General features: G+C 48.9%; 9 protein-coding genes across 9 annotated transcripts; 7 read left to right on the top strand and 2 right to left on the bottom strand.

The window, feature by feature from the left end:
- Positions 1-316: 316 nt before the first annotated feature.
- Positions 317-4,711, top strand: FPOAC1_012227 (uncharacterized protein; the record flags this gene model as incomplete). The annotated part of the gene is made up of 7 exons (XM_044856585.1): positions 317-940; positions 989-1,170; positions 1,234-3,716; positions 3,767-3,929; positions 3,995-4,134; positions 4,187-4,228; positions 4,281-4,711. 7 exons carry the CDS (start codon positions 317-319, stop codon positions 4,709-4,711), a joined length of 4,065 nt encoding a protein of 1,354 aa, XP_044703898.1.
- Positions 4,712-5,808: 1,097 nt separating this feature from the next.
- Positions 5,809-8,547, top strand: FPOAC1_012226 (uncharacterized protein; the record flags this gene model as incomplete). The annotated part of the gene is made up of 1 exon (XM_044856584.1): positions 5,809-8,547. One exon carries the CDS (start codon positions 5,809-5,811, stop codon positions 8,545-8,547), a length of 2,739 nt encoding a protein of 912 aa, XP_044703897.1.
- A 419-nt stretch (positions 8,548-8,966) lies between these two features.
- Positions 8,967-9,677, bottom strand: FPOAC1_012225 (uncharacterized protein; the record flags this gene model as incomplete). The annotated part of the gene is made up of 1 exon (XM_044856583.1): positions 8,967-9,677. One exon carries the CDS (start codon positions 9,675-9,677, stop codon positions 8,967-8,969), a length of 711 nt encoding a protein of 236 aa, XP_044703896.1.
- Positions 9,678-13,296: 3,619 nt separating this feature from the next.
- Positions 13,297-13,683, top strand: FPOAC1_012224 (uncharacterized protein; the record flags this gene model as incomplete). Its single annotated transcript, XM_044856582.1, has 1 exon — positions 13,297-13,683. One exon carries the CDS (start codon positions 13,297-13,299, stop codon positions 13,681-13,683), a length of 387 nt encoding a protein of 128 aa, XP_044703895.1.
- A 1,341-nt stretch (positions 13,684-15,024) lies between these two features.
- On the top strand, positions 15,025-16,306 carry FPOAC1_012223 (uncharacterized protein; the record flags this gene model as incomplete). The annotated part of the gene is made up of 2 exons (XM_044856581.1): positions 15,025-15,964; positions 16,014-16,306. 2 exons carry the CDS (start codon positions 15,025-15,027, stop codon positions 16,304-16,306), a joined length of 1,233 nt encoding a protein of 410 aa, XP_044703894.1.
- A 696-nt stretch (positions 16,307-17,002) lies between these two features.
- On the top strand, positions 17,003-19,445 carry FPOAC1_012222 (uncharacterized protein; the record flags this gene model as incomplete). The annotated part of the gene is made up of 4 exons (XM_044856580.1): positions 17,003-17,162; positions 17,211-17,322; positions 17,370-18,132; positions 18,177-19,445. The coding sequence occupies 4 exons, from the start codon at positions 17,003-17,005 to the stop codon at positions 19,443-19,445; spliced, it is 2,304 nt and encodes a 767-aa protein (XP_044703893.1).
- A 78-nt stretch (positions 19,446-19,523) lies between these two features.
- FPOAC1_012221 (uncharacterized protein) lies at positions 19,524-20,655 on the bottom strand (the record flags this gene model as incomplete). Its single annotated transcript, XM_044856579.1, has 3 exons — positions 19,524-20,394; positions 20,442-20,572; positions 20,629-20,655. 3 exons carry the CDS (start codon positions 20,653-20,655, stop codon positions 19,524-19,526), a joined length of 1,029 nt encoding a protein of 342 aa, XP_044703892.1.
- Positions 20,656-20,901: 246 nt separating this feature from the next.
- FPOAC1_012220 (uncharacterized protein) lies at positions 20,902-21,647 on the top strand (the record flags this gene model as incomplete). The annotated part of the gene is made up of 3 exons (XM_044856578.1): positions 20,902-20,980; positions 21,036-21,439; positions 21,495-21,647. 3 exons carry the CDS (start codon positions 20,902-20,904, stop codon positions 21,645-21,647), a joined length of 636 nt encoding a protein of 211 aa, XP_044703891.1.
- Positions 21,648-22,064: 417 nt separating this feature from the next.
- On the top strand, positions 22,065-24,518 carry FPOAC1_012219 (uncharacterized protein; the record flags this gene model as incomplete). Its single annotated transcript, XM_044856577.1, has 1 exon — positions 22,065-24,518. The coding sequence occupies one exon, from the start codon at positions 22,065-22,067 to the stop codon at positions 24,516-24,518; it is 2,454 nt and encodes an 817-aa protein (XP_044703890.1).
- Between the last annotated feature and the right edge of the window lie 129 nt (positions 24,519-24,647).

Below are 24,647 nucleotides of genomic sequence, written 5' to 3'. Positions count from 1 at the left end.
CACGTGCATTGCGGAAGACTCCAAACATCTGTATGTACACGCAAGCCCAGAAACAGCATAACCTAAAAATCCACAGTCCAATATCGTATATGGAGGGGTCCTTAGACTGAGCACACATCCGTAGTATGGAACCAATGGTTGTAGAAAAGATCTGCATTAAACCACCAGTAGTCTCATGGCGGAGTAATATTGCCCCGCACCCGGACATCCCGCCGCCTTTATCGGAACCCCGCCAATTTTTTTTTCTTCCCACTACAGGACGTTGACGTACAAGCGTCAAGGCGTATTTTGCTTTGAACTCGCAATTCCATTCACCATGCACCACGTCCTGGTCGGCGAGTTGTGTTACACGGCTTCTGAAATTCAGAAGCTCGTGCAGCGTATCAACGATCAGAGTCCTGTCAAGGTTGCTAAACTGACCGGCTCATGGCAATACTACCTCGACCTTGAGACTGAGGATGCTGCTGTTCTCAGCAGTATCAAGAAGATTCTCGAGGCCATTGAGGAGCCCGCAAGCGCTTCGTCCACTGATAACAACGACAAGGCCATCGATATCTATGTTAGCCCTCGAAACGTTTCCCCATGGAGCTCCAAGGCCACCAGTATCGCGCTGGTCTGTGACCTCAAGACCGTCAACCGCATCGAACGAGGCCGAGTCATCCACATCGAATTTGAAGATTCCTTCAAAGGGGAGGAGGACCTTGTCTTCCGCGATGTCCTTCATGATCGCATGACGGAATTCTTCAGCCTTTCGCCTCCTATTCTCGACACCATGTTCGCTCATGGCGCCCGAAACCCACTCGTCGTGGTTGACATCTTTTCCGACGAACGAGGTCCCCTAGCTGCCCTCCAGGACCATAACAAGCAGGCTGGTCTTGGTCTTGACCAACCCAACATGGAGTACCTGGTCAAACAGTACACTGCGCTTGGTCGATCTCCTGTATGAGTCACAAGTCCGACTTTGAAAATCAAATACTGATTTCAGTAGAACGACGTCGAGCTGTTCATGTTTGCGCAGGTCAACTCTGAACATTGCAGACATCACGTTTTCAATGCCTCATGGACCATTGATGGTGTCACCCAGGAGAACAGTCTCTTTGGCATGATCAAGAACACCCACAAATCAAACCCTGAATACGTCATCAGTGCCTACTCGGACAACGCAGCTGTGTAAGTCCAATACCACAGTTAACGGCGCTCGATTCGGTAAAGGCAGTTACTTATATCTCATAGTTTGTCTGGTGATGAGGGCAATTACTGGGCTCCGGACTATTCCACCGGAAGCTGGAAGCTTACCCGCGAGGTTGTTCAACCTCTTATCAAGGTTGAAACTCACAACCACCCAACGGCCATCTCACCTTTCCCAGGAGCTGCAACCGGTAGCGGCGGTGAGATTCGCGACGAGGGTGCTGTTGGACGCGGATCTTCACCCAAGGCTGGACTCGCTGGTTTCTGGGTTTCGGATCTCCTGATTCCTGGCAACAAGAGGCCTTGGGAACTTGATGTTGGTCGTCCCTCTCACTACGCGTCCAGTCTCGACATCATGTTGGAGGCCCCTATTGGCTCTGCTCGCTTCAACAACGAGTTCGGTCGCCCTGCACTGACTGGTACTTTCAGGACTCTCCTGACTAATGAACCCGGATCTGACGCCACTGAGTTCAGAGGATACCACAAGCCTATCATGATCGCTGGTGGCATTGGCAGTGTCCGACCTCAGCACGCTCTCAAGGAGGAGAGCCATGTTGAAGAGGGTGCTCATGTCATCGTTCTTGGTGGCCCTGCTATGCTAATTGGTCTTGGTGGCGGTGCTGCCTCATCTAACGCCGGTAGTGAGGCCACCGCAGATCTCGATTTCGACAGTGTCCAGCGTGGCAACCCTGAGATGGAACGCCGCGCTCAAATGGTCATCAACACTTGCGTTGCTCTTGGACCAGAGAGTCCCATTGCCTTCATCCACGATGTTGGTGCTGGTGGTCTGTCTAACGCTCTGCCTGAGCTTGTCAAGGATGCCGGTTTTGGTGGCAAGTTTGAGCTTCGACAAGTTGAGAGCGCTGACAACTCCATGTCTCCTCTTCAAATTTGGTGTAATGAGGCGCAGGAGCGATATGTCCTCCTTGTTAACAAGGATGGCCTCAACCGCTTTACAAGCATCTGCAGACGAGAGCGATGTGGTTTCTCTGTGGTCGGAAACGCTGTTACCAAGGACGAGAGTGGCGTTTCCAAGCTTGTCCTGACCGACCGTGAGCCTACAATCCAGCCGCCAACCGACCCCATCAACCTTCCCATGGATGTTCTTTTCCCTCCTGGGCGACGAATTTCCAAGGACGTTCAGCGCGTGCAGAAGAACCTTCGCCCTTTCGATGCTGTCAAGAGCCTCACTGAGCAGTGTGGCAGCTCCGATATCGGCGAGCTGGTCACCAAAGCCACCGAGTTGGTTTTCAACCTCCCCGCAGTTGGATCGAAGAACTTTCTCATTACTATCGGTGACCGTACCGTTGGTGGTTTGTCCGTTAGAGATCAGCTTGTTGGCCCTTGGCAGACTCCAGTTGCCGATGTTGCCGTCACCCTTACCAGCTTCAGCCTCGATGACAAGAAGCGACGTGGTGAAGCCATGGCGATGGGTGAGAAGCCAAACCTGGCCCTCATCTCGGCTGCCGCCTCCGCTCGCATGGCCGTTGTTGAGAGTTTGATGAACCTCGGCGCTGCCGATATCAAGCCCGGTCCTGTAAATGGCGACCTCAAGCGTGTCAAGCTCTCTGCCAACTGGATGGCTGCTGTTGGCCACCCTGGCGAGGGCGCAGCTCTTTACGAGGCTGTCCATGCCATCGGAATGGAACTCTGCCCCCAGTTGGGTGTTGCCATTCCTGTTGGCAAGGACTCTTTGTCCATGAAGGCCTCCTGGAAGGACAAGGAAACCGCCGACTCTCACACTGTCACCGCCCCTGTGTCGCTGGTTATCTCAGCGTTCAGTCTGGTTGAAGATGTTCGCAGCACTTGGACACCTCAGCTTCGCCGTGTTGAAGAGGTTGGCGAGTCTGTGCTTATCTTCGTTGATCTTGCACAAGGCTTCCATGCTATGGGTGGTTCTGCCCTTGCTCAGACTCTTGGCCAGATTGGAGATGAGTCTCCCGATGTCCGGGACGTCCAGATCATTCGTGACTACTTCGACGCTTTGTGGCAACTTCACCAGGAGGACATCGTTCTTGCCTACCACGACCGATCTGACGGTGGTCTGCTCACCACTGTTGCTGAGATGATGTTTGCTGGCCGAGTTGGCGCCGACATCTCACTTGACACTCTCGCTGAATCTGAAGCTAGCGTGCTCGACGCTCTGTTTAATGAAGAATTGGGCGCGGTTTTCCAAATCCGCCGAGGTGATGAGACCAAGTTCAAGAGATGTTTCGCCACTTGTGGTCCCCCTCACGGTATGCTCAAGACTATTGGTTACGTTCGTCCTACCAGCAAGCAGTCTCTTTTGGTCAAGTACAAGTCCAAGACCATCGTCGATCTGGAGCGCGTCAAAATCCAGCAGTGGTGGACCAGCACTTCTTACGAGATGCAGAAGCTGCGAGACAACCCCGATTGTGCCAACTCTGAGTTCGAAGCTATTCGGGACAACAAGGATCCCGGTCTGCACTACAAGCTCAAGTTTGATCCCGCTGATGTCAGCCTGCCTGCTATGACCAGCCTCAAGAGCCTGGTCAAGAAGCCCAGAGGTAAGATTTCTCGCGTCTACTACAGACAATCAAATACTAATTTTTCGCAGTTGCCATTCTCCGAGAGCAAGGTGTCAACGGCCACGCCGAAATGGCATTTGCCTTCCGAGCTGCTGGCTTTGATGCCGTTGATGTTCATATGTCTGACATACTTGGCGGCCTCTCCTTGGAGGGATTCCGAGGTCTTGCTGCCTGTGGCGGTTTCTCCTACGGGTAAGTAGCTGTCCTTCTTGGGTCGACCTCCAACGTTTTGTCACCTCTCTTGCTAACCTTTACAGTGATGTTCTTGGCGCTGGTAACGGTTGGGCACAGTCTATCCTGATGCATGACGGTGCTCGCAAGACATTCGAGGCTTTCTTTAACCGTCCAGACACATTCTCATTCGGTGTCTGCAACGGTTGCCAGATGCTCACTCGACGTAAGTCCAAAAGTTGTTTCACTGTCTTCTGATTGATATTAACAATTTGTAGTTAAGGAATTGATTCCTGGAGCCGACAACTGGCCAACATTCGGTATGTTACCACATTTCCCTTATAGCGAATGATCAATGCTAACTTGGCATAGTGGAAAACGCTAGCACACAATTCGAGGGTCGATACTCAATGGTTACCATCGAGGACAAGTCCGAGAACTCTGTCTTCTTTAACGGCTTGAATGGCTCCTCATTCCCCATCGTTGTTTCTCACGGTGAGGGCCGAGCCGAATTCTCCGGCAGCGACCTGTCATCCATTAATGACTCGGGTCTCATTCCCCTTCGCTACATCGACAACTACGGTACCGTCACTGAGAGATACCCCTTCAACCCCAACGGCAGCCCCCAGGGTATCGCTGGTGTGAAGAGCAAGGATGGCCGTGTCGTTGCTATGATGCCTCACCCCGAGCGAACCATCATGGCTGATGTTGGCTCGTGGAAGCCTGAGAACCAGTTGGCTGAATGGGGACAATTCGGTCCTTGGTTCCAACTCTTCTTGAACGCACGCAAGTGGGTTGGTTAAAATTCTAAAAAGAAATATGCATTTCGGTGTTCGGGTTTGGGAATGTTTACGGTTACGGTTGAATGGGATCATGAGGTTAGGAACGTAGAAAGTTAGTTAAACTATAGAAAATGCATGACATCACTGGCAGTTTTCCTCGCTTTGTTGAAAGCAATATCATTACTTCATTTGGAACCCTTTATGTGTTTTCTGTCGCAAGCTTCATCAGATGATACAACCGTAGTCCTCATGCTTTTCCTCTCTTACACGACATTGCGGGCGAGTTCCTAACTGTCAATGAAGGATCCACTACAATTGATCCAACTCAAAAAGAATCCATTGGCCCCGAGTCTTTTGCCTCGATTATTTATTGGTAGCTCCAGCCTCTAGCCTTAAATCTGCTCCAACGCCCCGGTGGTTAAAGAACGATTAGCTCTTTTATCGGTGCCCAATCTGACTCGTCTTTTATCTGTTTTGGTGTCTCCTTCCACAGTGAGAAATTGGGGAGTACACAGGTACACAGACCAGGCGTAAATTGGGTCCTTCCTTCCCAATGTGTCGACGCCTATGAAATCGGGCGAACCACGGGCAACCATCACATCATTCATTCTCGTCAGCTTCCTCTCCTACTCTATCTTTCCAAAAGCCTATCTTTTTCTTCACTGGCCTAAATTCATTGTCTCTTGTAGCACTTTGAGCTTAAATCAACTTACTATGTCGCATATTGAATTGTCAGGCAATGAATGTCTTGCCGGGGGGTTGAAAATGAGGAGTGTTGGCGTCGAAGATTGCCTTTTTCAACCTCCGACTGCCAATCATGATGACCCTCCACAGCCTTATTCGGTACAAAAATACCTTTGCGATGTGTTACCAACATATGTACAAATCAATTGCTTGTCCTCTTCCTTTGATACATTGCGCCTTGCAACTCTTCCCCATCCTTTTGTGTTTGCTCACATCACCAACCTTTCGCCACCATTCTTTAATCTTCAGCTCATTAACACCTACACCTATCCTCGTCGTTCATCTTGAGGCGGGGCGATACTAAAAGCCTCTCAATAACGCTACAACGTTATTGGGAGAGGCCTCTGGCCTGACCAGGGACTACCATGGACGCAATGCCGGATCACCGTTTGAGTGGTGAGAACCTGTCTCAGAATGTCGATGGCCCTGACGATATCGTCCTCGGCGATCATGAGCAATGGAAGCAGATTGACCCTAGTCAATGGGAATTGGAAGAGGACGAGCGCAACCTACTTCGCGAAAACAATGTATCAGTCCAACAATGGCTCCAGGGACAGGGTAACTCTCAGCCTGCCCAAGACATATTTATCAACTCACAGTCGCTACCCCAACGGAAGCGCGAAACGCATAAGCTTCTGGTTCATATAGATGATGTGTTCAGCGATACCATCAAGCCACCGTCCATCCAGACAGCGAAGTCTTCCAACAATACGATTCTGGGTCTTCGAAACCCAACCGCATCAAATGTTACCACAACTTCAATTAATCGACAATTTTTTAACAAATCTGTATCTCCAGCTCCGTCTCTTCAACAATTTTCGGCTGCTCCCAATCGAAATATAAGATACTGTGAAAATGGATATAATAGAGAACGCGTTTCAAGCACGTTGGCTTCCTATAGCCGCCCAGCTTTGCCCATCACCTCACATGGACAGCAGGCCAGTGGAAGTCATGCTCAAGCCACCGGTCTATCTTTTCAACAGACGGCTCGGTCTGTCACAGGTACCGATACATCTGCTGGTTCAAAGAAACCGCCAAAACGTCAGAACAGCCATTCCATGGATGATGATACAAGCAGCAAACGTACATTCCCCAGTCGTAACAGGTCTAGAGGCAACACACAGTCTCATCGTGCTCCCCCGCCATCGTCATCTGGACCTCGCAGGACGACTCAACCAGGCGGAAACAATTCGCTACATACATCGATTGAGGATACGCGAGTACCTCCACAACAAGTCAGGAACAACACATCGCCTCTCGTTTCTGAGGATTCTATTCTACCGGGGCCACAGCAGAATAAGCTACCGCCTCGCCGCGAAAATAAAACTCTATCCCATGAGCTTTTCACCGATTTAGGCGAAATATGTCCATTTTGGCTATTTGACCCTATTCAATTTGGCAACGCTGAGAGACAAGCTTGCTGTGGCCGCAAGGAAGAAATGTCTCATGTCGTTACACACCTTGCTCACCATCACGGCTTTGTCCGTGGAAAAGATCCAAAGAATACGTCTCGTAAATATCTAGCAAGCTGTCGAACTCACAATCCATCTGTCAAGGCAAGAGGGGATTGTTCGAAATGCATTTCGTTACACAAATGGAAGGACTCAGACTTTGCGGATCCTGATCACAAAGGCGTTGTTCTTTGTCTGCGTTGCTGGTTCAAATTTGACAAGAGGGAAATGCAAAGCCACTTGGCTGGGCCAATGTGTCCCTACCACGCGGAACAGCCAAAGCCAAAGAAAATGTGCATCCTGTATACAACATTTTGCTCCCTCGATAAGCCACCTAGTTCGCCTCCTAGGAATATGACACCACGCAAAACAAAGCCTCGATCTACATCAAAGAGACGTAATCGTCGCAGTATAACACAACAAGTCGAAAACAACACAGAATACAGGTCTGCTCCAGAACAAGCCTCCCAATTGCTTCGTCCAGCTCATCCACAGGCTCCATATAATCAAGTCAAACCAAAGCCCAAACATGAATCCTCCCCCTCCACATCATCCCACACTGAATCATCCATTAAGAGAGACGTACCCATCTCTCAAGAGTCTCGTGAATCACAGAACCGACCTTCTGTTTCTAGAGATTCGTTCAAACGCAAGGAAGCTGATAGTCACCAGCCAAACCCTCAGCCGATTGCATTGATATATCCAGATACCCCTGTCGAGTACATTGCCAACCTCTACAAATTTCAAAGAGACCGGCAACAAGGAGTCGCCCAATCGATTTATTCACCCCTAACGGCCCCTTCTTCCTTTGAAAATGGCAGAATAGATGGTACGGTGGTCGTGAATGGTTTCCAACAGCAGAAGCAACCCCAAGTGCAAAATGGCTTGCGGCTCCCCAACCAGTACTCGAATTGGCGACAGTCGTCCCTACAAGTCCCACAAACATCATCCCGACTCTTGTCGCAGCCGTCAGGCCAAACCTCACAACAGGGCCTCCGAGGCAAGTCGTTTGATCAATTCTCCCAGCAGTCTTTGACACAGCCCCAATATCCCCAACAGCTCTCTAGTCAGCATCTCCAACATGAGTACCTTTCTATGCAGAACCGCCAGCAAACTTCAACAAATACGATTTTTCCCACCTATGATGGCGGGACCTCACAGCTTCTTCGTTCCCCAAATACGCCCCAGCTACAGCTTCAAGTGCCGGTGACGAATGATCTAGACGCAACAATATCATTGTCCGGTGGTTTATCGCAAGTACAGTCCAGTCCTTCAAGAGTCCCGTCTACTGCCGGCGAGTCTATGGGTCTTTTACAGTCACCTAACATGGAAGGACCTTTGTGGTTGTTTGATGAGTATGATTATGAAGATGCCTCAGAATGGCTCAAGTTTGACACAGTTGGGTCTCACCCCCAGCTCCAGAAGTCTTTCGAGGTGGGCGACCCTCCGCCTCTCCAAACCCAGCAAAGCGTTGGGGACTTGAAACCTGACAGTCGTCTGCTTGCTGTACAGCAAACTACTATTGAAAAGGATTCAGGCTATCACTCAAACGTCTTTAACGATCTCTCCAATACATTTGATGATTCCTCTGGTGCCTTCAATGATCCCTCTGGTACATTCAATGATATGGATTGGGATCCTAATGATATATTTTCCTCCTGAGACGGGTCTCCTTTTAAAAGCATGTTGTTTTCGCAAAATTCGGCGCTATCTTGGGTTGTCTTGGTATACACAAAATTTCGACTTGGATTTCTTATCGTCTTTCTCGATGCGATGATTTATCATTGGCTATGTTCCAGTATACTATATCATTCTCACTGCATATGTCACTTTTTCAGTCTGGAGCAAGGGAATCTCATAGTTTAGCAAATAATTCTGGTTCTTTGTTATCGGTAACGACGGAGACGAAATGGATTTTGGTAGTTATTACATGGCATAGCTCGGGCTGGAATATCCCATGCGACTCGTTTTGTATTATGTATTTAGTCCTTCCATGCAAATGACAACACCTATTACCAATGTTTTATCGAAGTTTTTCCATTCAAGGCTGAATTCATGACGAAACATCGTTTTGAAAGCTCTCAGTCCCGGGTATCAATCTCCAGATCAAGCTGCACACCGTTTGAAATACCGTAATCACCAAGAGTGATGTGGTCCTTGAATGGCCTCTCGCTCTGTCGCTTCAGGATGATCTGGCCGGGGTCGCGACCAATTCGGGCAGCTACCATGAGCTTCAATTGACCCACGGTATCTGACTCCAAGCAGGGCACTGCAGCCTTTGTACCCAAACGGTCGTTGACGTTGACGATGATCATCTCCTCGCCTCCCTGCGCAACAGCGGGCTTAGGCTTCTCTTCTTTCTTCTCCTTCCTCTCTCTCCGCTGGTCTCTGTCGCCGTCCCGGGGCCTATCCCGTCCAGCGCGATCCCCGTTACGGTCATCCCGACGGTAGTTGCGATCCCTGCCACCGTCGCGGTCCCCACGTCGCTGCGGCGACCGTCTGCGAAAGTCGCGGGTTCTATCGTTATCCCGGCGCTCTCCCTTCCATTTGAAGCCGCCTGAGCCTCTAGGTCTTCGAGCTGGCGATCTTGATCGGTCTCTAGGTCTGCGTGGAGGAGAATCTCTGCGTTCGCGGTTCTGGTTGCGATCGCGCGACCAGCTACGGTCTCTGCGCTGGCGACGCTCGCTGTTTTCGCGGAATGAGTCGTCACGACCTTTCCGGTCGTCTCTGTCTCTGGGGGCGGGTGACTTTGAGCGAGCTCGGGGCTCTGTGGGCGGTGGCGAGTCTGTCATGGCTGTACTATAATGGGGGCCGCTTGCGACAGTGATTATTTGATTGTGAAAAAGTCGCTGAATTGCGCAAGTTTGCAGGTTCCGATTTTCGCTTCGCCAATCGTGAGTATTGGATCGTTTTTGTTTATGGAGATCGAAGTATGGTTGAAGATTGATGATTTTGATTTTGATGTATGAAGGGGCTGGAGCTTGATGAACATCGCAAGTTACCTTAGTAGCGTTGACAAACGTCGTCAGTGCCCCACTTTTTAGGCAGTCTCAAAGATTGTTCATATCAACTGGTAAGAAGAAGAGGATTGCTGAGCAGGTCTAATAGTGCTTTCATATACGTGAGAGTAGGGCAAAGGTTAATATTAGAATCTGCAAATTGTGAAAAACCACCAAATATGTTAGAGAGTACGATTGCCTAATAGGTACCAGAAATGATGGCCTCTAAATTTGAGAGAACAAGAACAAAAAGCCTGAGCCCACGGCCTAGGTAAGTTGATCTACTAATTTCGTTCTTTCTGCCTCAAGTAGCCAACTTTCCTGATACTGGGGGTTGCATCTTTGGACTTTACCCTCTTTTTATAACATAAAGTTGCAAAAGCAATTAATTCAACTAAGCATTTGAGTATCAACTTACATGCAAATTTCCGAGGCAAACTTGGGCTAGATGATTTTGCGCATGTCTGGTTGAAGCTCCAGGGTAAGCTTGCTATCAAGTTCATCACAGTACTTTTTCCCGCTTACTTATTACCGTCATATCAGCTTCGGCAGCTTTGGAGTGTTTGTTAAATCAATCGGGAGACTACAGCCAGAGGTTGCTCTAGCAGTGAAATCCAAGGCGTGGGCTGTAGTTTGAAGACTATTGACTGTTGATCATATCAACTAGTGACAAGTATGCGGTCAGTTGTGTCAATAATGGCAACATTGACTTTGCTCTCAACTTATCAAGAATTACATGTCCGAGGCCAACGTGCAGGTCAACATTAGTGGATGGTTGGGTATGAATTGTTGGGGGAGAGTTCGCACAAAACGCGACACATTGTCATCACGACCTGCAAAGTAACCTCGTATCAGGCAGCAGATGTAAGCTCCAAGAAAGCCTCCTGCAAAGATCAACTTTCGCTCGGACTTGGTTACGACACAGAGTTGTAATAACGCAGAAAATAAGGCTTACGGCCTGACATCACCGCGTCTTCCCTAGTATTCTCGTTCTTAGAGATGTTTCCTAATTGACCAGCTTGTTTGCCGACCGTTTTGAAATGGTTTTGTTTCTGGTTTCTGGTTGCTAGGGAGAAACCTGCCCTTGACGTCAACGCAATGAACCGACGGCATTGTCTTGTCTTGGATCCAAAAGCGCCCTTGCAGGGCTGAGCAGCAGAACCAGGATCAGGGTTTGGAGTGTTAGCGGTCGGCGACGGAAAGCTGCCGCTTCGTGGAGGCACACGACCCGCCAGTAATGTCCAAAGAAACCTCGTGGATGACGAGGGAGAAGACTACACCAATTAGGGATTGGATCCTGTTTGTGTTGGCGTTGTACAACGTGGCCACGTCAATTGCCTGATGAACAAGTATAAGTGATGCGATGGCTATGCTGACTTGAAATAGAAACAATGACAACCCAACCATCAAGGCATTGAGCAGTAAACAAGTACAAAGTTATGCACGGCAAATAGAGTGCGTACAGTAGCACGAGCAAGATGGTCGCGGTTATCCCAAGCAAATCCGGGGCGGGTAACCGATCACTCAGTGACAGACTGACAGTTTAAGCCAGGCTCTATTCCATAGCCGACGGGGCTTAATTATTCCATGACCCATCTCATCATCTTATTTTACCCCAGCCATATGTTCGTTAAAAGACGGCTAATAAGTTTGACGAGGATTGGCGAGTTTCAGTTTTGACGGAGACGACCGAAGTATATTGGAATAATAAAGAGAATAAATTTCTGACAAAGCGGAAACCGAATACCAGAGTGCTATTATGTGTAGCAAGCATTTGCTGTGATGTACTCTAAAGATCTTGTCATGGAAGGAAGCAATTACGGAAGACATCCAAAAACAAGATAAACTCATTTAACTTTTCTCCCTACATTAGCGTGTTAATCAGGCTTTTTACCGTGGAAAAGGAAGGTTGACAACAGAGATCGACCGTCTTGTTGTCTTTCCAAGCTCCAAGCTTCTGATGGAGGGCGAGTCAAGGATCAATTAAGGTAAGCGCCAGGCACAAACGACGCAGGAACCTGGGAATCACTTCCGAGAAAGCGGGTGTGCCTGGCGCCTTCCCTCTCATGGGTATGACTGACCAATGATCAATTGACAACTGCACCGGTGAGGGAAATTATGCAAATTTTATTTTCACCAGACTTGTTATGAAATGGGGATAGTAGCCAACTTCTACTCAGCACCAACGAGTCACGACAGAGTTGAGATGAGAGTCATTCACTGGAAAGCATTGGTCAGAGACAATAATGACCAACCAATTCACTCCCTCATTCATTATTCAACAAAAGCCTTGTTCTACCGGCTCGTGGCATTGAGTAGCGGCAAGCAGCGCCACTAAAGAGGCAGACTCTGTTGCTAATTGGTCTCTACATCTGAACACAAACTAATAAGACAGCGTCTTTTTTTTCCCTAATACTCTCTCTTCTCTTGTAATTCCCTCATCTCCCAGTCACTTATTAGTGGGCTGCATGGTGATTTCATTGCCACCGGTCAAGACCTTCTCTCAGCTCGTCTCTCACTGGTAGTTAACGGGAACACAATGCAGAATTTTTCATGTCCGTTCGTCCTTGGGTTGCTCCATCTAGAACTAGAACTAGGGGATGGGAAACAAGGGTCAAAGATCCCCGGTGAAACCCTCTTTGTGTGTTCAGAGTCTCAAATATCGGTTCTGGCGCACAAAGAGAAAACGTGCGACAACTAGGGACTGGATAAAGAGTCTGGTATAGACATGGCCCGGGCCCGAGTTTCAGCACTCAGTCGCTTAATTGACAGGCCTTGCTCGGCCAGACTACCTGAACTTGTCAAGAGAAGCGCTGTAATTTCCCTCGAGGAGCGTGACAGGCCATTAGCAGTCCTGGCTAGGTCACAGGTACTTATGACTAGACCAAGGGGTAGGGGCCTGGTCGTGTTCCCAGTACCAGTTTAATGGGCTTCCGCCTAGTCCGCCCCTCCCATCCCACCATCCATCACCAAACGTCTGGTCTGGCAGCGCCAGGGCCTTGGCCTCGTTGAAGGGTGTGGTAGGGTGGCCTGTGGGTTCTGGTTTCCAAGTGTTATGCAACGAGAAGCTAAGCTGTGCTGTGCTGTTTCCCGTCTGTGTGTTGTTTGCTTTTCCCTCGCCGTTGTGGTATTTCATATGGATCCTCCCCCCCCGAACTTGACAGGCCACCCTTCTACACTTCGAAACAACTTCTTCTCGGTCCACAGACTTCGTTGGCAGAGTCTATTGCTCGTATCTTTCTTCAACCGAATACATATCTTGTGCTTCTCGCTGTCTGGATATAAAGCTTCTTGCTGTTCTTTTCCCCAGCTTCACCCAATCACTCACTTGCAATAACATTCCGAGCTTGCTTTGAAAGCACTCACTTACACACACAACCACCAAATTTCATACAACAACAAAACCAACAAAATGCACTTCTCCAAGTTCATACTGGCTGCTCTGCCTGCCCTCGCTCTCGCTCAGGAGACCACCACTGAGACATCTACCGCCGTCGTGACCAAGACCTACTACCTCTCTACGGTCCGCACTGTTACCGCCACTGGTGAGAGCACCACTGCTGTTGAGACCTCGGCCGAGATCATCTCTACTGCTGTTGTCGAGGAGAAGACCACCTTCCTGCCCGTTGCTCACAACACCACCATCCCCGCCTCTACCCCCAAGCCCACTGGCTCTGCTGGTACTACTGGTGGTTCTTCTGAGCCTTCTCAGGTCCCTGAGAACGCCGGAGCTGCCGTCACTGTTGGCAAGTTCGCCATGGCAGGTGTTGCTGGTGCCATCGCTGCCGCTCTTTTGTAAGCGGGGGTTGTATGGAAAGCGATTCTCGATAGTCTCGCAACTGTCGGCTCACACACTTGCCGACACATCCCAATGTCTTCCATTGCTTGTTCATTTACCCTTTATACCCTGGCCACAGCGCGGCCTACTTCTTTATGATGAAACGCCACGATACCATTTGCAGGATGGCACTTGTCGCCTGCTTCACATTTGATGAGTTCAAGAACTCTGCCTTTACAGAAGCTTGATTGCTTCTTCGCTTCATCGCGCCTGTCTTTGACAAAGCACACAGGCTTCCAAAACTTATGCTTCTTTCTTCGCTAGTGGATTCTGCTGGCTGAAGACCTTTTTTAACATTGTTATCACTCAACATCTCTTCACTCAACTCTGCTGCCGCAAAGAGAGTTGATGACCCAAGAGACGGGGACGACGTCGGTGACACGGAAACAATACATGTTCATTTCAGTAACTCTGCTTCTTGAACAAACTGGTTTTACTATACTTCTCTTTTTGGCGATACCCCTTTTTACGACGGCGCAGGTGATCCGAGGTGCTGGCTTATGTGCACTGACCTCTGGAGGACGGTTTGCAGCTTGGAGTATGTCTTTTTATTTGATTCGGCAAGGGGTTGTGACGATTTACACGAAGAAAAAAGGAGGATTGGTGATTTTTGAGATTAACGATGATGAGACGAGCCATGATGGGCTAGTAGATAGCACAAGAGTAATAAGATATTATACGCTCAATAATCTCCGTGTTGAACAAGTGAAAGTGAAAGTGAAATGTCTCCAATTGGGTAATCTCAATTGCCGGCCAACTCATTCCTCGGAATGGAACTCAACGTCCGATGACTAATGAGAAGAAGGCGTCAAAGGACCCTGGGAATTTTGTTGGAGTAAGAAAAAGACCGGAGTACAAATTATATCTAAATAACAAAAGGGGTTTTCAACAATATTACTTTATTGTAACAATTAGATAGATCGATAACCGGAGATACAGGTTCTTGCGTAATGTAATTTATATTGAAACCAGACTCTATTATCAATATTTATCTCAATATCTGTATGCAAGCGATTCTTTTCTTCTTCTGTCCCCGCGCCGTGCCGTTGGAGAAAAGTTGATGGAGCTGAATAAGGATAATGCGATGTCCTTTTATTGGTCAACACATCGGTAGGCGGCCGGGATTATGCGGGTCACATCGGCCTTTGCCCCCGAATCTACGATTTTGAGTTCCATCCAATAAAGCTGTTGCCAGCTTTTGCTCAACGTTGAGTCTCTTTCTCCATATCCACAAGACCCCTTCAAAGCCCTTTTTCTTATTTTTTATTACAGGAGGGAAAGGTGTTTATTATTTATATAGCCATGGCATCTTTGGCTCCTCTCAAGCGGGCGCATGCCCCTCTCCGCAAAGCGCTGAGCGCAACTCCTACCCTTCGAACTTTCGCCACTGTACCTCCTAGCGGCAGCGAGCCGGTCAAACCTCAGCGAAAGAGTTATTTCAAAGATACGACAGTATCCGACTTCTCCGACTTCCTTGCTACCTCTTCTCCCGCCCAACCAATGTCTCCCACAGAGGCTTACTCTCTCAAGACCGCCGAAGTCGGCCCAGAGGGCAAGAAGCGAACGATCACACGACTGCCAGAATGGCTCAAGACACCAATTCCCGCCGGAAACGAGAACTTCAAGAGTATCAAGAAGGATCTGCGAGGATTGGGACTCCATACTGTTTGCGAGGAGGCTCGATGCCCCAACATTTCAGAATGCTGGGGTGGTTCCGATAAGAACGCTGCGACAGCTACCATTATGCTAATGGGAGATACATGCACCCGAGGATGTCGTTTCTGCAGTGTTAAAACAAACCGAAACCCTGCTGCATTGGATCCTCACGAACCTGAGAATACTGCGGAGGCATTGGCTAGGTGGGGTCTGGGCTACGTTGTGTTGACCAGTGTGGACCGTGACGATTTGGCAGACGGTGGTGCGCACCACTTTGCCGAGACGATTCGAAGAATTAAGCAGAAGAAGCCTTCATTGCTTGTTGAGGCTTTGACTGGTGACTTCCGTGGAGACTTGGATATGGTCAAGGTTGTGGCCGAGAGTGGACTTGATGTATATGCGCACAACGTTGAGACTGTTGAGGACCTTACTCCTTATGTGCGAGACCGAAGAGCTACTTTCCGACAGAGTTTGGCTGTCTTGAAGCACGTCAAGGATGTTATGGGCAAGGATGGTCCTATCACCAAGACCAGTCTGATGCTTGGTCTCGGTGAGCAGGAGAGTGAGATTATGTCTGCGCTTGAGGGTAAGAATTCTCACTCATTGATGATATGAATCTAGCTAACCCTTTTCAGAACTTCGAAAGGCAGACGTAGACGTTGTCACATTCGGTCAATACATGCGACCTACCAAGCGTCACCTCAAGGTAGAGAAGTACGTGACCCCTGATGAGTTCGAGATGTGGCGCAAGCGTGCTCTGGATATGGGCTTCTTGTACTGCGCCAGTGGCCCTCTCGTGCGCTCATCGTACAAGGCTGGTGAGGCCTTTATCGAGAACGTCCTGCGCAAGCGCTCTGGTGAGAAGACCATGGCCAGTGGAAACCTTGGCCAGACCGTTGCTCTCGACTCAACTCAATCGTCGATCTAAACGTACATCGCTGTACACCTCTATTCACCTCAAACCATACTACACTACATAATCATGGGCTATGACCGTATCGGAAGGCGTTTTGGGTAGGGTCAGATATTCAACTAGAAAAAGCATGGTCTTCAACAAGACTGCCGCGACATTGTTGTCGCATGGTCAAATACAATCACTCACCCTTCAAAGGGTTGTACATCAATCATTCTCACGTTTTCGTATTAATTTTCTTAACAAAATTCTCCTCAGTATCTGCGTGACGATGTAACTGAACCACTGCATATATATGAATTCAAGGTTGGACACTGCGTCGCGGGGTTTGCATATATGCATGCACTGTCCAGGAGACTTTGCAACGCACTCACTCACTGCTCAAACCTCGTTTCACCTTTGAAGGTTACTTCAAAAAATCATGGGTGACCTTTGATTCGATACGCTGAAAAGACGAGATGGAAATATGGTGTTGTGCTATGAGTGACGCATCTGTCAGTCGCGAAGGGTAAGGTGCGATTATGAGTTTCGACATCAAGAGGAAGGAGTACATAAGAGGCTGGAGACTCCTTCCAACCCTTAGCCATAGCCCACAACAGCTTGCCTTCGCTACTTCCCAACGATATACTTGTGCAGTCATTTCTAGTAAAAAAAAAGCCTACACCTCAGACTTGAACTTCGCACCAACCGAGCTCACACTCGATCTTTGCTATGAGGCTCATAGCGTTCTTCCTACTCGCTTTTGCGAGTATCGTGAGAAGCAAATACTGGCTCGAGGAGATCGAACATCGAGGCACTGCTCCTTACTACCCCGACTCTCAATATCGCGTGTTTCGCAACGTGAAGGATTTTGGTGCTGTTGGCGATGGAGGTAAGTTGTCTGTCTAACATGGTTAGCCACTTGGAAACTGACAAACAGTGACCGATGATACAAATGCAATCAATGCTGCTATCAGCGCGGGCACTCGGTGTATTCCTGGTGTCTGCAGAGGAAGCACCATCTCGCCAGCAACTGTCTACATTCCTTCTGGGTGAGTCTCTGAAAAGTTTCTGCCAAGGCATTTACTAAATAGATCAGAACGTATCTCATCAGCGATTCGATTATTGATCTTTACTACACTCAAATCATTGGTGATCCTACCAACCGTCCAGTGATCAAAGCCTCTGGGTCATTTTCCAACAAAAGCTTTGGTCTGATTGACTCAAACCCCTATCTATCTGGCGGGAGTCTGTCATACAACTCAACCAATGTTTTCTACCGTCAGATCCGCAATCTAGTCCTGGACACAACTGCTCTGCCCCCTCAATTTCCAGCAATCGGAATTCACTGGCCATCGTCGCAAGCAACATCCATTACAAACTGTGAATTCAGACTATCAACTGTCCCCGGAAACAGGCACACGGGTCTATTCATCGAAGAAGGATCTGGTGGTTTACTTAACGACCTGTACTTCCATGGCGGCGGAAATGCCACCGTCCTCGGGAACCAACAGTTTACGGCACGCAATCTATGGTTCGTCGGCGCTGATGTTGCGATATGGATGCCCTGGGACTGGGGATGGACTTTCAAGAGCGTCGTATTTAAAAACTGCCGAGTTGGCATCAAGATGGACCCTGCATCTTATAGTGTTGGTTCTATCACAATGCTTGACAGTTGGTTCGAAAATATCGACATCGCCATTTCTACGACTCGTAACCGTTCGCAGGCCATAAGCGGCGCAGCGTCTTTGGCTTTTGAAAATGTTAAGTTTCAGAACGTGAAAAGTGTTCTGCTGGACCCAGAAGGTGTTGATCACGCACGTTCAGCTTTGGAACCAGGACAAGACTCTATTTTCGTGATGGTATGTACCTTTTGTAGAAACAGGAAATCTGCTGACATAATTAGGGACACTATGCTAACTCTAAGGGAAATTTTGATGCTGGTGCATTCTACCCGGTTTCGCTACCTCGAAGTGGAAGCCTTCTCGATCGTGGTATCTACTACGAACGATCAAAACCACAATATGAAGACGTTCCAAGCAAATTTTTCATATCAGCAAAGGCACATGGAGCGTATGGAGATGCTTCGCGCGATGATACTCAGGCACTCAACAACCTATTCAAGTACACTGCAGAGAACAATCTAATTGCATACCTTGACGCCGGGTATTATATGGTGTCAGATACCGTTTATATCCCTCCTAATGCCAAGGTAGTTGGTGAAGCCCTTGCATCCATCATCATGGGTACTGGGCAAAAGTTTGGGGACATGAATAAACCCCGGCCAGTTGTTCAAGTTGGTCGTCCAGGAGATGTTGGTCAGATCGAATGGTCTGACACAATCATCTCAACACGAGGAGCAGCAGCAGGTGCTGTTCTGATTGAGTACAACCTGTACAGCCCTCAAGCTCCATCAGGTATGTGGGACGTTCACACTCGGATTGGTGGTTTTGCAGGAACATATCTTCAGGTTCCTGAATGTCCTGCTATTAAGGGGGCCAATGTTGTAGACCCACGGTGTCTAGCAGCTTATATGAGCTTCCATGTCACGACATATGCCGGGGGACTCTTTACAGAAAACTGTTGGTTCTGGGTCGCAGATCATGATCTGGAGAATCAAAAGTATGCTCGGGTTGCTCTCTTTGCGGGTCGAGGTGTCCTTGTCGAAGCCCAGAGAGGTCGCATCTGGCTCAGCGCAACCGGTTCAGAACACCATGTGTTATACCAGTATCAATTTGCCAACACCAGAGACGTGTACATCGGCCATGCACAGACGGAACAAGCTTACTTTCAACCCATACCTTTGGCCCAGTACCCGTTTCCACCTGTGCCCGCTCTCCATGATCCGGATTTTAAGAAGGACTGCCAGGGAGACACTGATGCCAGATGCAATATGGGCTGGGCAATGAGAATCGTTGACTCAATCAATATTGCTACCTATGGAGCAGGCCTTTATTCTTTCTTCATTAACTACAACGACACGTGCGCCAGTAACAAATCGCCACTCTTCTGCCAGGAGAGGGTTTTGAGTATCCGCCGCAGCACTGGTTTAAAGTTTTTGGGATTGAGTACAGTAGGAGCGCGAACCATGGTGGAGCGTGATGGTGCAGACTTGGTTCAAGCAGTTGATAACAACAGTACATTTGCAGATACTTTGGCTTTGTATGTATCATAAACGGTTGATATACTAACTCTAATGTAAGGCACGGGGGAGGCAAGCTCAAGCAGGGGTATCAATTGCTATACCAGTCACCTAATTAGAATCCCAAATACCTCGCAATGCAGTCAAAGCAATAAAAACAGCCTCATCCGTCCTGATGTTTCGACTGCCCTGACCAGGCAGAACATTGACCCAATGATCAAATAGCTCTTTCGTTTTGGGGCCCTGAATGTCCATGCTGCTAAGCTCTTCATCGTTCATAGCTGCGAATTCTATACCACGAGGGCCACCGAACACCATGAGGAGATGGTTAAAGTTAATTCTCTTGGTAGGCGGGAATGCCCTTGAAGCGGGAACACCACGTTCAGATGTGCCAATACTAATGTCATAACCATTCTCGTAGGGGCTCTCAGTAAAGACCTTGGAAAGAGAGCCGGCCTTTCTGACGGTGTAGCCCCAGTAGTAACCACCCTCGGTTCTTGGCGCAGCGGGGTGCACAGGCTCAGGGTATTCGTTCTCGTCTTCAGGAAACTTGAGTGTTATCCTCGTCTTGGGTGGGATTTCTGCCTCAATTTCGACAGGCTTTTCTAGGCCACATTCAACAAGGGTTCCTGATCCTGTGCTAGTCATGCCAGCGACAGTGTATCCCTCCCCGTAAGGAAGGTAATCCCTAGGGTTGGGATGATGCGGCATGTCGAGAGTGGGCAGCGCGGCAGTGAGTCGCAGGTTAGGGTGAAGAGGGAAAAGAACCTTGCGCATGAAGGGGGGCGCCTCAAGGTAGGACAGAATATGCGAAAGGAAGTGGCATGGGTCGGTGTCGCCTGTGTAGCTGTTTGGGTCTGTTTGACGAGGTCTGGAAGAAAGAGGTGAATCGTCAAATACGATGACTTCGTCGACAGAGAAGATGGCGAGAGCACGAGCAATGCGTGCAGGCTGTGCCATTCGCTGGTCGGCAGTAGTAAGGCTGGAGCTAGTTAGAAACGAAATGGTTGTTCTCGGCTCATTACATACTTTGCTAGGATACTGCTAGGAATTGCGACAGAAAGAGTCCAAGGTCGACCTCCATCAGTAGGACTAAAAGTCCCAGCAGGCTTGAAGGATCCTTTCTCCTGCCCACCACCATTGTGGTCGGTCTTGCGCTTCTGTTTAAAGTTAGAAACATTGCTTAGGAGGGCGCATGGTATTCAGAGTCACTGACCTTGGAATCGCGCTCGCTGTACGACATTTTAATACTGATAAGCTCAAATAATAATAATATGATAATCAATCAGTAAGTGAACTATTCTGAACAAAAAGTTGAGATAGTGGAATTGATTGTCCGGCAGAATCCGACCGCCTTCTTCACCGCCTGCTATTTGCAACTTATGCATGCCACTCCCGCGCTTAGGTGGTCAGCGACCAACGAGACTTATGCGACAGATGTGGCCTTTCTTCTCAAGTAACCGATTTTAACAACAACGACATCGCAACCATGAGCGGTCCTATTAGCATCGGCTCCGAGTCTGAATGGAGCAGTCTCCTCGCAGGCACTAATGTTGTCATTGCAGATTGTACGTACAAAAGACCCCGCGGATACTTCATGATCACTAACCTAACACTGTTTAGTCTATGCCGACTGGTGCGGCCCTTGCAAGATGATCGCGCCCACGTTTGACGCTCTCGCTAAAGAACACTCGAGTCCGAAAAAGGTGGCATTCGCCAAGATCAACGTCGATAGCCAATCCGGTATTGCGCGAGCCCAGGGCGTCTCCGCCATGCCCACCTTCAAGATCTTCCAGAACGGCAGCTGTATCGAGACCATCAAGGGCGCAAACCCACCCGCTCTCACAGCGGCTATCAATAACGCCGTTAAACTCGGAGGTTCTGTCACTGGCGATGTGTTTAAGACTCCTGGTCGAACACTAGGTGGCGATGCGCGATCGGCTCCGTTGTTAAAGCAGTGGAACGCAAAGGGCATCTTGGATGCTTTAATAACCTTCTTCGGACTGTATTTTGTGTCATTACTTTCGGTAAGGAGGCTATGAATAATGTCTTGGGATGAAGAAGTCGCTAACAAAATGACAGTTTGATCCCTACAAGTCAGCCGAGAATAGTCCATTCAATATTCATCGAAAACCAGCATCTGGAAGCAGTAGTGGCTCTAGTCAGGGAGCTGGAGGTGCTAGAGGCCCTCCGCGATCTTCCTTCAAGACGTTGGCGGATCTGGGTGGCGATTAAGTAGCTTCTCCAGGGTATTTGTATGGCGTTTAACGAGGGTTCGAGGATTCGTTTGGGCATGGCGATTCACTTTTCCTAAGAAACTATTCTCTAGCAATAAAATTATCGTTTGAATTTCTACTACGTATAATCTGATCATATCTGATCATCCTTGGATGACGGAGCCAGGCTAATGGGTAGAAAAGTTGACATCTGAGCATTAGGCTACAAAAATAAATAACCTAAAAGGTATGGTCTTAGGAGCATAAACTGACCTACAAATTTCGTCTCTTATGCTTCTAGGGGATAATTTTTCTGCTACCATGATGTTATAGTACAATTGCCACTTACAGTCACGTGAGAGCGCGTTTGAACAAAACCGTCCTGATGAAGCTTGACAAACCTCCATCTCCACCTCAAATTTGTACAGTAGAGAAAATGTTGTCAGCCAGAGGAATTCGAAATGCTTGTCCGAGGTGTAATACTTCTTCTTTAGCAGTATCTTCTCGACTTTACTCTTCTTCCACTCCTTTACTCCGTTCAAGACGGATTTCTCCCTTCTTAAAGACCCAGTCCAATAGGAACGCAGCAATTACACAGGCATTTTCAACTTCAAGATGCTTGCGACAGGATTCTCAACCAGAGACCCGGCCATCTTCAGAGGACGTTGAACAGATTGTCCGTGATGCTAAGCAGAGATTTCGAGATACCCTTCCCAAAGGATATTTAAACGACGAAGAGTATGCTGTTTACGAACGATTGTACGGAGCGCCATTGCGTGAGACAAGACCCGAAGATGTCGGTATTCCAGAGCATGCCGATATGGAGCAAACTCCACGACCAGATAACGAGGGGACTCTCTTACGAGAGCTCGACGACGGCGGATTTGAAGAAATTACCTACGAGATCCCACCCAGTGAGAATGTGGGGGTGGCGGACGAGACAGTACCAGAAGCCGATCTGGCAGATCTCGGAATCGAACAATTAGCACACCAGGCCCCAGGTTATGTCGATTTGGTCGCTAGAAGCCAGAGAGAGTATGATGCGTTGCAAAAGCTTTCAGAGGACTTTAAGATTACACAAAAGGAGCAGAAAGAGGCTGAAGATAAGGCCGCCGCTGACGAGGAGCTCGCTATGGAGCAACTGGAGGAGGAACAACCATACTGGCCAGAGGAATACGAGCGAGGTGAGCGGCCAACTGGCGAAGCAGGCCGTTTCCATCCGCTATCCATTGAGGGTCGCTTCTACGACAGTCCTGTCGAGATTTCTTTACCAAAGGATGAGCTGATCACGCCCATTCGTGACCTTTTGCAGCGAACGCATATGGACCATGTCAAGAGCGCTGCTGAAAGTGCCTTTGGTGGCCCTGGCCTTCCTTTGTCCCCTGCGACACCCGAAGCTAAGAGGAACGGAAATATGCATCGAGTTGGTCTCGCAGCAGACCAGCGTCACATGACTGAGATCGAGGGCGATGCTTTCCTTGCTGGATTCCTGCCACCGGCCTATGCCTCAGTCATGGCCACCCTCAGAGAAGTCCGCAAGCGAGTCGGAAGTGACTGGCTTCAGACCAAACTCAAGAATGGTAGTGGCATTAGCGTCCTCGATGCAGGATCGGGTGGTGCGGGATTGATCGCATGGGATGAGATTGTCCGAGCAGAATGGGAATTGTTGAAGGAGAAGGGTGAAGTTGAGGGAAACAAAATCCCAGGCAAGCGCACAGTCATTATTGGCTCTGATCGTCTACGTCAACGCACCAAGACGTTCCTTGAGAACACGACTTTCCTTCCAAGACTTCCTGATTACGAACACTCAGGAGAGATGAAGGGCGAACGCCTGGATGCTGGTGACAAACCACAAGCCCGAAAGAGCTACGATGTTATTGTCGCCTCGCATCTCTTCCTCAAGGAAGAGCAGGATCACTACCGGCAGGCCGTCCTAAACAATCTTTGGAATCTATTGAACAAGGATGGTGGTATCTTGATTGTTCTCGAGAAGGCTCACCCTCGCGGATTTGAGGCCGTGGCTCACGTTCGCGACACAGTCCTGAAGCAGTTCCTTCTCCCCCAGTCCGGAGAGCTTGAGCTCCTCCCCGAAGACTTCAACCCTGCATATGATCGTGAAAAGGAACTCGGATATGTCGTGGCTCCTTGTACCAACCAGGGTTTGTGCCCCATGTATCAGACACCCGGCAAGAGTGCTGGCCGTAAGGATTACTGCCATTTCAGCCAGCGATTCGTTCGTCCCATGTTTTACACTCGAATGCTTGGAAACAGCTCCAACAACCAGGGTGAGGTTGAGTTCAGTTACGTCGCCATCAGACGAGGTGTTTCTAAGGAAAAGCCTATGACCGGAAAGGAAGCGACAAACCAGGCCTTTGAGGGATACGAAAACTCGGACGAAAAGCTTGACATGCAGAGTCTTCCACGAGTGATCATGCCTCCTCTGAAGCGAAAGGGGCATGTTACACTAGATATGTGTACACCAGAGGGTAGGCTTGAGCGATGGACAGTCCCAAAGAGTTTCAGCAAGCTGGCATACCACGATGCTCGTAAGTCACGATGGGGTGATCTTTGGGCTCTGGGAGCCAAGACACGAGTGCAGCGAACCGTCCGCGCTGGCAGGGGCCCTGATGACGGTGGCAAGCGTGCCGGACAGGGCAAGAAACCCAGAAAGGTCGAGATTGTCATGGGCCCTGGAGGCATCAGCGCCAGCGAGAAGAATGCCCCTCGCGAACGTCGTAGCAGGAACAAGCTAGACAAGAAGGGTCGCCTTCTCAAAGAGATTATGGAGGCGGAGGAAGAGGAGGAGAGAATGATCTCCAAGCAGATGGACGAGGAAGTCGAAGCCGAGCTGGAGGATGATGCTGCGGTTGAGAGAAGAAGCCGACGTTGAGGATCGGATGTATTATTGATGTAAAATAGATATTGTACAAAGGATGATAACGGGCCGGACGTGATATGACATGAAGGCGTTGGACATGACGATATATCTCAACACTGAATAATCAATGACTTTTAACGC

The sequence above is a fragment of the Fusarium poae genome, chromosome 4 (genome assembly GCF_019609905.1).
Source record: "Fusarium poae strain DAOMC 252244 chromosome 4, whole genome shotgun sequence".
Taxonomy (NCBI): Eukaryota; Fungi; Ascomycota; class Sordariomycetes; order Hypocreales; family Nectriaceae; genus Fusarium; species Fusarium poae.
Note: the sequence above shows the minus strand (reverse complement) of the source record. Positions and strands in the feature narration are given on the sequence as shown.